The sequence below is a fragment of the Cnephaeus nilssonii genome (genome assembly GCF_951640355.1).
Source record: "Cnephaeus nilssonii genome assembly, chromosome: 1".
Lineage (NCBI taxonomy): Eukaryota > Metazoa > Chordata > Mammalia > Chiroptera > Vespertilionidae > Cnephaeus > Cnephaeus nilssonii.
Window position 1 is genome coordinate 3,008,094 of NC_137072.1, and position 12,004 is coordinate 3,020,097.

The 12,004-nt window shown below is 39.9% G+C and overlaps 2 protein-coding genes across 3 annotated transcripts in view; both read right to left on the reverse strand.

The window, feature by feature from the left end:
• THSD4 (thrombospondin type 1 domain containing 4) overlaps positions 1 to 12,004 on the reverse strand; it is a 704,967-nt gene that overhangs the window by 172,445 nt on the left and 520,518 nt on the right. The window lies entirely within an intron of this gene.
• On the reverse strand, positions 1,630 to 3,074 carry LOC307103105 (S-adenosylmethionine decarboxylase proenzyme-like). The gene has a single exon (XM_079777054.1). The coding sequence runs from the start codon at positions 2,879 to 2,881 to the stop codon at positions 2,084 to 2,086; it is 798 nt and encodes a 265-aa protein (XP_079633180.1). The 5' UTR covers positions 2,882 to 3,074; the 3' UTR covers positions 1,630 to 2,083.

The following is a 12,004-nucleotide window of genomic DNA, read 5'->3' on the forward strand; positions in this document are numbered from 1 at the left end:
TTCATTTAGAAACAGAGCAAGGGAAACTGCTGAAGGAATTAATCACCTGGGCGTGTAGGATCAAGTCCTGTAGAAACTATAGGTGAAACACAGACGCAGCTTTCAGGGATGCAGGCAGTAGGAAGCCCCACACATACATGTGACAGCCATCACAGGTAGAATGCTCAACATGTACTAGGCACCTTTCATATGTCATCCAGGTTAATTATCTTGACTATCCCTATTTTACTGAAGCTTAGAGAAAGCAAGTAAGATGTCAAAAGTCACAGAGAAGTGGTGATGGGGGGTTTGAATGAAGAGCCCTTGGCTCAAAGTCTAGGCTCTTTTGCCTCTACTAGTTGCCTAATCCTTTAGTCCAATGGAAATTATTCTTTACTTGTAATAACAGGGCTTGTAGATGGCCGATTAAGGGCCACATATACCGAGGGCTAGAATGACCAAAAAATCAAATAAGGACAATTCCCTCTTATTGTTTCTTATTTCTAGACTACTCTCTGGCTCTCCCAACATCTTTCCACAGGGGCTCTCCTTGCAGTCTGAGGCCTCCCCTCCCACTAACCGAATTGTTTCAGCATCTCCTATAGCTTCTCTTTATTCTCCTGCTTCCCCCAAAGTCCTAGGTTGTCTCTTTCCCATCATGCAGTGCTCATTCATCCAAGTGAAAGAACATTGATCACACTATCCTTCCTTTCATAACAAATTTCTAGGCCCAAACTTATTCAGTGAAATAGTAACTATTTTTCTCATTTGTCTTCCTGAGAATGGAAACTGTTTGTTTACCGAGCTGGAAATTTTTATGATCAAGGAAAGACATCAGGTTCCATGGAAGATATTACCCAATCCAAGTGCTTGCTCTTTGGGGGAGAGAATGACAAAAAAATCAAATAAGGATCATTCCCCTTATTCTCTCTTCTAAACACAGATGCATCCAATATATATCCAATATGAATATTTATTTCATTAAGAAATAAAAACATTGTGTTCCATGCATTCTCAAGAGGAAGAAATTTGGCTGAAATATATAAACATGAAGGCTTTTTCCTGTGACTTTTGAAGGATAGCTAAGAAAAGGGTTATCTGTCAAACTCAATGTGTTCCATAACAATAACTCAGGTGGCAGCCAGATGAATAATTTCCCTTTTCTTGCAACTTTTGGTGAAAAGGAAGGGAAAAGGCAGATCTGATACCTATAATGTGGTATGGCTTCCAAGTGACCGCATTAGTAATATGCACTTGTGTACATAAGTATTTAGGACATGCAAACCAGATGAATAAGCACTGATTCTTCACCTTCTTTGGTGCAACCTTAAAATTCTTAATTTTCACCAGTTCCTTTTTTAAACAGATCCTATTTATGAGCTTTTTTTTTTTTTAACAGTGTATTGGTTTATTGGGGCGGGGTTGGGAGGGGAGACACCATGGTGAGGAACAAAATCAATGAAAGGAATACAAACTCAGGAAGCAATAATGTTAAAACAGTAGTACACAAAATGGTTAACTGTAATCACTTTCTTAAGAGGACTTCACTCGTGGAAGAAAAACTTTAATTGCCATTGCAAAAAACATGTGAATGAAGTAGAAATTGTTTTCAATAACATTAGTAGAGAATATGTTCTAGAAATTGGAGGTAACTGGATGTAACATCCTGGCAGCAATTTAATAGAACAGTCCCGGATGGTTAGGCTGACGCCAACACCTAATGAGGACGAAAGCCTTGTCTGTGGGGAATTTTGGAGGATACCTGGAGAAATATTACACTGTGCATAAACCAAATTGAATTGTCATAAGTGTTGTAAAGTTTCATATAGTAAAAGTTTTTTTCTACATGCACTTCAATTTCATAGCAAGAGTGGCATAGGATGCCTAAACACAGAAGACAGCATTCATGCAAGATATCTAACTCCTTGATATAATAATGCATACAATTCAAAATGATTACACTATCATTACATCTAGGGCTTTCTGCAACTACAAGGTGGTGGTTATGGAAAGCATGGCCCCCTGTATCAACATCTAAAAAGCAGCCACCACCTTCTTTTACGTGTGTTTCCTTTTTGCGTTTTTTTTTCTTCATTTTTGTTAATCAACTCTGCTGCTGTTGCTGCTTCTTAGCAAAACTGGTAAAAACAAAGTTGTAATCATTGAACATAGCACTCTGGCAATCAAGACGTTTAAAACCTTCAATCTTCTGGGGCGAAGAAAGCACTGTGCTACATTTAGAACTCTGGTTTACAAACAAGGTGGTCACACATTTTCCTGGCTTGAAGACTTCCACAACTTTCCTGATCAGGTCATCATAGAAGGTCTGACTTAAGTTTGTTTCAAAGCTAACATAAGAAAATTCTGGTTCTGGAGTGATGTGAATAGTCCAATAAGTTCCATCCGATTTCATGCCATTCATCGAATAACCACAAGGATTGAACATTGTGGCATCAATGACAGAACCTGGTATCAGGTCACGAATTCCACTCTCACGAGTGACATCCTTTGCAGTAACACCATCTTTCATGTGGAACTGGTCCATAACTGCTGGGTCAAGCTCACTCATCAGAATTTCTAGGGTTTGATCTGGCTGACTGATTACCCTACTCTCTGGGAAATCCAAAGTATACAAATACCAACAGTCAGAATTCATACGTCCCGTGCAATATGCTGCTCCATTTGGGAAAACTGCATTAAGAAACTCTATTTCTCCCTGGGAATTCCGGTGTGGGTACCCTTGGTGAGAAGGCTTCATGAAATTCTTACGAGAATAAAAGAAGCTTTGTATTGAGTCAAACCCACTGTCAGCCCTAGCAAGTTTCAACAGGGGAACCAGTGCTTCCAGCAAGAGGGTGGTACCACATGTCTTCAAAATGAAACGTCTCTTGGAGACAAACATGCTACTCTCACTGAGTCCACAAGCTTCCTGCTTCTCAGTCTTTGTCACACTTATGATTGAACATTGCACATCCTTCAACAGTATGTCCCACCTGGATCTTGGGATGGTGCGAAGGTCCCCAGATCCTTGACTTGCGTCGGGTTGCTGCTTGGAGAACCAAACCTCCAGTAGCTTCTCGGTCCCTTTGAAAAAATGTGCAGCTTCTGTCACCGTGAGACTAGCGAACAACCAACAACCACAGAAAATCAACCAAATTAAATCTCTTCTCCCGCCGCTGCTGCGGATTGTTCCAGCTGTTTCATGTTCCTTTTTTTTTTTTTGGCTACAATTTTATATTAACTTTTAAAAAAAAAAAGAATAAAAATTTCCCGGCTTTTTTTGGTGTGTGTGAGCGAAAGGTTGAACGTGAGTCTGTTGGAAATAGACGCAGATACAGTTCAGTCTCTTGTGGTCCACTGTTTCCCGTTAGAGAGCGAGCTGAGCGAGCGCTAGGTAATGTCTCTGGCCTTACTGTGGAAGCCCTACTTATGAGCTTTTAAATCATGCCCCCAGGTGTGTGAGTATGAGAAAGGCTAATGTTGTGGTTTCAGGTAATCTATCCTGCATGTGGCTGTGAAATTTATCTTCCCAAGATAACTGCTGTCATCATGTCATTGCTCTGGCTCAGAAAGCTTCCTGATGTCAGCTGTTGATTAAACAAGATGATTATTTCCTCCTAGATATTATGCCTATATTTGGGTCCCTGATTCCAGGTGAACAGGAGAGCATAGGTCTGTAGCAGCTCAAGAATAAGCTTTATCTCAGGTGTGGGTAACTGAATAAAAGTAGGAATTTTGAAAATGACCCAGCCTCCTTATGCTTTGACAGCAAAAATACTTTGTTAAAGTGACAGTATATGTTAATTAGCAATACTAATTATTAATTCTACATTTTAATTTATTGGTTTGGTTTTGTGATGACAAAGGGAGATAAAGTTTGTAAAAAGCATCTGACACATGGAAAGAACTCAATACATATTATGTTATTTAAAGTCAAGTTAAAGATAACATAGAGGGTACATTCAAAGAAATACAAATAAATGATACTCATTCCTAGCTTAAACAATAGCTGCCTTGGAATGTTAGTTAGCTAGAGAACAACCTGCCTATACTTTTAAGAATGTGGAATGACAGCAAATATGGAAAAAGAAAAACATTTCTCTGGCAGAGTAGAATAAACCGTAGTTAAAAGAGAGCCAGAGTCAAAGTAAAATAGAGTCAAAAATTCAATTTTGATAACTTATAGACTCCCTGGGCCCTGCAAGAAAAGCTTGCTCTCATAGTCAGAGAGATCTAAAATAATGCTCATGAGCACCAGGTAAAGCAATAGAAAGAAAGGAAACTGGTATTTGCTGAGAACCAGCTAGGGTGACAATATTTATTACCATTTTAGTGGAGGAGGTTAAGTACCTTGCCCAAGGTCCCATACCAAGGCATCAGGCTATGAACCATATCTATCTATCCAGTTCAAAAGCTCAGAAGCACAGTGATAAGGTGGAGCCAAACAGGCATGTTTAACACAGTGATTGACAGCACATGTTACCAAGGGAAGGGCAGGAGCTTCGGGAGCTTGGAATGAAGACAGTACTGGAGGTGGAGGGACGCAGTGGCCTGAGAAGGCCCACAAAGGCCCTCCTCCACCCAATGAATGCATGCAACCTGAGGCTGACAGGCAGGGCGGGAGAGAAGGGCTCCAGGTGGCTTCTGAATGCCTGCTCTTCCCTGATTATTTCATGGAAAGGAGCCATCTTATTATCATCTTGGACTTGCCCTTTTATTCTCACAGGAGAGCTCCAATTTCTCAGAGGCTTTGCGTTCTCTTTCCTGTTGTCTCCTGTGCTGCCCTAAGCCCTGGCACTAAAAACTCTCCCAACCATTCTTTCCTGTTGTAACAAAGGGACTTGATGGAAGCTCTCTCCAGTGCGGCCCAAGGGTCTGGGACTTTAGATCCTTGGGAGCGTTTTATTTTTCCTACAGGGCTCACTCTGCCCCCAGCCTCCAGAATGTTCTTTGACTACCAGAAAGGGAACAAAAAAAACATAGCATCATGAGCTAATAGGCCAGGATTTCCCCAAGACCACCTTTCCTTTGGGTTTATTGAATCATCCGAGCAATACTGGGCACCCGCTATTGAAGCCTAAGGTTACCCTCTTTGAGACTATATTCTATGTATGTTTGAGGTCTGCAAAGAAATCACTATATAATTTTAATTTGTTCAACTTGTGTTTTTAAATAATGATAGGAAAACAGTCTGCTCCCTTTAAGATAAAGATACTCCTAGACTCTAGGACCTAGAGATCTTGAGCAGAGGAAAGCTGTAAACCTTTAACCTATAGGCATTACTGTAGAACATTGATTTTGAGTTGTTCATGACTCCTGTAGGTTCCATGAGTTAACCAAGGCATTACCCCTAAGATGAGGAATGAGTTGGAAAGTTAATGGAAGTGTCTACTTAAACACTGGAGAATCCCTGCCTCAAATAAGTTGGTAATAGTGACATGGTCGACACAAAGCCATGTTAACTAGCAAAATGATTTATCTGCTTCTTAGGGTGGCTGGATTGTTCTGTGCTGTGGCTCTAAACCATCAACATATTGAATCAGGCTCTGTGATATAGGCTAAATGTCAGGGAACAAAATACAAACAAGGGTGGCATATGTCACTGACCTCGCTGGTCATGAAAATTAAATTTGGACCTCACAGTTACCAATGAGCATTAGCAAAACTCACTAACTCTCTTTTGTTTCTCTTTGAAACAAAAGCTGTAGAAGATCACAGTTTTCTATTTTATACAAACATTAAAATGGATAGGAACAAAAATAAAATGGATTTGAAACAAAAGACATCTATCCTTTTTAAAAATATATAAATTTGAAATTTCATTTTATAACAGATATTTGTAATACAGAGAAGAACAAAATGGCCCAACCAATAGACAGCATTCCAAGGCTGCCTATCTTAGTAAAATTAGGCTTATTAACAAGTATTCCCACTAAACATGAGTTCTAGAATCACGGAATATTAGAGTAGAAAAAAAAATCATAGAGGTCATCTAACCAAAGTCAGAGGAGGTACTATAAGGGGCCAAGTTGAACACTGGGGCCTGTTGAGACCCCGGTTGGGTCACTGGGGCTAACTTAACTGGTAAAAGATGTCTGCTAGACAAGATAGGCCAGCGGCTTTCAAGGTTCTACGTTAATGTTTTCTAATCTTTAAAGCATTTAAAAATATGAAGAACTTGATAGTTATCATATATTATACTAAATCATAGTATATACTTAATTATAACACACTGGTCACAATGCTACATTAATTCACTTTTATTATGCAACCCTGAGGACAAATGACTCCCATTTTTATGTGGTCAAAGAGATTATCTGTTAACAATTTGCAATTTCTTGTCTGTGCTAATCAAGAACTCCTCAAGTGTTGTAAACAAAATCAAAATTGAGAAATAAATTGGTACATGTAAAAATAATTGGTACATGAAAAAAATTAAACTAGACCACTTTCTTACAGCATATGTAAGAATAAACTCAAAATGGATTGAAGGCTTAAATGTAAGACTTGAGGCGGGCCAACACGTAGCGTCTAATGAAGACGGACACCAGGAGCCAGGAGCCCTGGCTGCTGGACAGGCCAAGGACCCGCAGGCAGCATGGCCACCTGGGAACTGATAGTTGCCAGGTTGTAGCTGCCACTGCAGGTGCTTTTCCGGTTGGGCTGCCTTTGGACTGGAGTCTCCACAGGTTGCTCAGGCCGGGCCCCCACTGCTCAGGCCTGGGAGGCCCAGGCTGGCCCAGGGCGACGGAAGGGAAAACTTATCGAAGGATTGAGAAAAATGGCGGCGGAACAGACAGACGTGTCCCGAGCTTTGTCGCGGAACAGAAAGAAAGAACAGCTGAGGGTTGCATGGGGAGTGTTTGTTGGCGAGTTAAGGGACAGCTATACTCCAGGAGAAGGTGGGGGACTGCGGGACGGGGTTCCCCTGACCGGGCAGCCCCCACTGCTGCTGGGTCCCCTCCCAGAGCTACGGGCTCGGACACGGAGACCACGCCATCTTGAAGGGGAAAGTGGATGTTATCGGAGGCCTGAAAATCCACAACTGCGGCACCCACTGAACAGCTGCAAACCCCAGAACACCGGTCCCCAATTGGCGCAAACACGTGGATTCAGAGGCGCTCTTCATTCCACCACGGAGAGGTCAGATTTCGCCTGGGATAAGGTAAGGTCTGTGGTCCTGGCAGGAGAGAGAAACGCCCGCACTGCGGGAGCTGGAGGACCGGGGGAAGTCTGTGCCTAGAAAAATCCGTGGCTGTTGGGGCTGGCGTGATCCGTGAATGTGGAAGGGGGTCCTCAGAGCTGCTAACAGAAGGGATCTCTAAAAAGCAACCCATTTTGATCTGACACAAAAGGACAGCCTAAAAATTTTAAGTGTGCCAGCTGCTTAGACCCAAGGGGGAAAGACTTATGCGCAGACCTGTTGTTCGCACACTTGGGGTTTTCCCTCTTCAAATCCTTGCTTCTGATTACTAAGCCCAATACATAGGACCACCCAGTTGGGGACACCTTGGGAGACTGCAGGGGAAAGTTGTTTTTCTGGAACCTGGGGATCGGAGCGGGGAGTGACCGTCAGAGAGCCAGCTCTGGGGCAGCCCACTCCCACAAACCGGTATTGAGTGCCACAGGGAAAGCAGGATGGAAGTACAGGCTAGGGAGGACCTATAGACCCCGAAGTCAATCCAGAAAGACTGCCACCCAGGGGCTGAGTCACAAATTGACTCTTGTGTAATCACAAATAAAGGAATACAAGAAAATAAGACACTGCCTGCTTAAAAATCAGGACTGGCTTACAACACTGAGGAGCAGTGGAATGCAGGGAACTGCAATACTGTCCAGAATGGGAAACAGGCGTGCCAAACAGAACAATAGAGGAAGTGAATGACCTTCACTACTGCACATTTTATTTTTTTATTTTCATCTTTTATTTAAGAAACTAATTTTCTTTTTTCCTCACTTGATTTTACCTTTTTAATTATTTCATTTTTATTTTCAATCAGTATTATTACTACTACTTTTTACCTTTTTTTAAGTGTCATTTTATTTTCTCTTTATTTTACTTTAAGATTAGTGTTCTACATGCTATTTTCATCTTTCCTTTAGCATCATTTTACTCTATCTTAACTCTACCTTTAAGCCATCACTCTCTTCCTAACTTTTCCCCTTTTGGTGTCCTGTTTCTCTTACCCTTTCCCTGCTTTAGATTTTCCCTATTCTTTCTGTTTACCCCCTGTTAAAATTTCACCCTACTTATATATCTAATTTACAATCCCCTCCTTCAAACAACTTTCTCTTCTCTGTCTTAACTATCCAAAAAATTGTTTTTCTTTCTGTCCTTTTGTTGTTGTTTGCTTGAATGCTGATTATATCGACTTTTTATGCTTTTTCATGAGATTGTTTTGCTTATTCTTTTTTATTTTTTGGTTCGGTTTTTTTGTTTGCTTTGTTTTTGTTTGTTTTTTGCTTCTGTTTTCACTCGCCTTGCTTGATATTAGTTGGTGTTTGTAGTTTGTATTAATTTTCAGGTATTTGTTGCTGGCATTTGCTGGGATTAGAGGCTGTTTTATTGGAGTTTTCTCCCCATATATATAGTTTGTTCCCCTTTTCTTTCTTAGTCTCTTTCTTTTCTCTCTTACTTTTTTTCCCTTTTCCCAATTTCATTTTGACACTCCTTTTTCTTTTCTTTTTCCTCTTCTTCTTTCTCTCCTATACCCTAATTTGCCTTTCTCTGGTGGTCACCTTTATTGGGGGTTATTAATATCATGAATACATTTCTGTTCAGTGCCTTGTGTGTTGTACCTGGTTGTGTTGTATTTTGTGCCTTTAAATCAACACAGGAGAGAGAGAACTACATAACCAGACATCCGGAGAAGAGAGACGATGGGAAGACAAAGAAACAGCCCACATATGAAAGAAAAGCAGGCATCACCAGAAAAGGAAGTAAACGAAATAGAGGCAAGCAACCTGTCAGAGAAAGAATTCAGAGAAATGGTCATAAGGTGGCTGAAAAGAATGGAACACAAATTCGACAATATGAGTAAGAACCAAGAGGAAATAAAGAAGAACCAAGAAGAAATGACAAATGACACTGCTGCTGTAAAGAACTCAATAGAAAGCATTAAGAGTAGACTAGAAAAAGCAGAGGACCACATCAGTGAGCTAGAAGACAAGGTAGGAAAAAATACCCAAGTAGAGCAGCTTCTAGAAAAAAAAATTAAAAAGCAGGAGGAGAGCCTAAGGGAACTTTGGGACAACATGAAACAAAACAACATCTGCATAATAGGGGATACAGAAGGAGAGGAAACTGAGCAAGGAATAGAAAACCTGTTTGAAGAAATAATGACAGAAAACTTCCCTGATATAGGGAAGAAAAAACCCACACAAATCCAAGAAGCTCACAGAGTCCCAAGCAAAATGAACCCCAAAAGACCAAGGCACATTATAATTAAATTGGCAAATACCAACGACAAAGTAAGAATCTTAAAAGTGGCCAGAGAGAGACATAAAGTTACATACAAAGGTACTCCCATCAGACTAGCAACTGATTTCTCAACAGAAACTCATCAGGCCAGAAGGGAATGGAATGAAATATATAAAGTCATGCAAAGGAAGTGTCTGAATCCAAGAATACTGTACCCAGCAAGGCTATCAATCAAAATTGAAGGTGAAATCAGGAGCTTCACAGACAAAAAAGGACTAAGGGAATTTATCACCACCAAACCAGCAATGCAAGAAATGCTAAAGAGTCTGCTGTAAAAAAAAGAAATAGGAAGCGAAGAAGGAACATAGGGGTAAAGAATAAAAATGGCGACAAATAAGTACCTATCAAAAATAACTTTAAATGTAAATGGATTAAATGCCCCAATCAAAAGGCACAGGGTAATGGATTGGATAAGAAAAAAAGACCCATATATCTGCTGTCTACAAGAACCCCACCGAAGAAAAAAAAGATGCACACAGACTGAGGGTGAAGGGATGGAAAAAGGCTTTCCAGGCGAATGGAAGTGAAAAACAAAAGCTGTGGTAGCAATACTTATATCTGACAAATTAGATCCCAAAGTGAAGGACATAACACGAGATAAGGAAGGCCACTTCATAATACAAAAGGGAGCAATCCAAAAAGAAGAAATAACTCTGGTAAACATATACGTACCCAATACAGGAGCACCCAAATACATTAAAAAAAAAAAAACTCTTGGAGGATATCAAGGGAGAGATTAACAGCAATACAATCATAGTAGGAGACTTTAATACCCCACTATCACCATTGGACAAATCCTCTAAACAAAAAATCAGCAAGGAAACATCAATCCTAAATGACTCACTAGACCAGATGGAATTAATTAACATCTTCAGAACATATCACCCCAAAGCCACAGAATATACATTCTTCTCAAGTGCACATGAGTCATTTTCCAAGATAGACCATATGTTGGGACATAGGCAAAGTCTCTCCAAATTCAAGAAGATAGAAATCATATCAAGCATCTTCTCAGATCACAGTGGCATAAAACTGGAAATCAACTACAATAAAAACAATCTAAAGAAATCAAACACATGGAGACTAAACAGCATGCTATTAAACAATGACTGGGTTACCAGAGAGATCAAGGAAGAAATAAAAAACATCATGGCAACAAATGACAATGAAAACACAACAATCCAAAATCTATGGGACACAGCGAAAGCAGTCCTGAGAGGGAAGTTCATAGCTCTTCAAGCCTACTGCAAAAAAACAAGAAACAATGGTAATAAATTATCTAACTCTACAACTCAAAGAGTTAGAAAGAGAGCAACAAGAAAAGCCCAGTGTAAGCAGAAGGAAAGAAATAATAAAGATCAGAGCAGAGGTAACCGACATAGAGACCAAAGAAACAATACAAAAGATCAACAAAACCAAGAGCTGGTTCTTTGAAAGGATAAACAAGATTGATGAACCTCTAGCCAGGCTCACCAAGAAGCAAAGAGAGAGGACCCAAATAAACAAAATCAGAAATGAAAGAGGTGAAATAACAACAAACCCCACCGAAATACAAAGGATTCTTAAAAAATAGTACAAACAACTCTATTCCAACAAAATGGACAACCTGGAGGAAATGGACATATTCCTAGAAAAATATAACCTTCCAAAACTCAATCAGGAAGAATATAAACAGCTCAATAGGCCAATAACTATGGAAGAAATTGAAGCAGTCATCAAAAAGCTTCCGGAAAACAAAAGCCCGGGGCCAGATGGCTTCACAGGGGAGTTTTACCAAACATTCAAGGAAAAACTAAAACCTATCATCCTCAGACTATTACAAAAATTTCAAGAGGAAGGAACACTTCCAAGCTCCTTCTGTGAAGCCAGCATCACCCTAATACCAAAACCAGATAAAGACAACACAATGAAAGACAATTATAGACCAATATCCCTGATGAACATAGATGCCAAAATCCTCAACAAAATTCTAGCAAATCGGCTCCAGCAGTACATCAGAAAGATCATACACTATGACCAAGTAAGATTTATCCTGGGGATGCAAGGATGGTACAATATCCGCAAATCAATAAACGTGATACATCACATAAACAAATTGAGAGATAAAAATCACATAGTCATCTCAATTGATGCAGAAAAAGCATTTCACAAAATCCAACACCCTTTCTTGATAAAAACTCTCAGCAAGGTGGGAATAGAAAAATCATACCTCAACATAATAAAAGCCATAGCCAACATCACAATCAATGGACAAAAACTAAAACCACTTCCTCTAAGAACAGGAACAAGACAGAGATGCCCACTCTCACCACTCCTGTTTGACATAGTACTGGAAGTACTAGCCATTGCTATCAGATAAGAAGAAGAAATAAAAAGCATCCAAATTGGAAAAGAAGAAGTAAAGCTGTCCTTACCTGTAGATGACATGATATTGTACATAAAAAACCCGAAAGACTCCATAAAAAAACTAAGAGACTTAATAAATGAATTCGGCAATGTAGCAGGATACAAAATTAATGCCAAGAAATCTATGGCATTTCTATA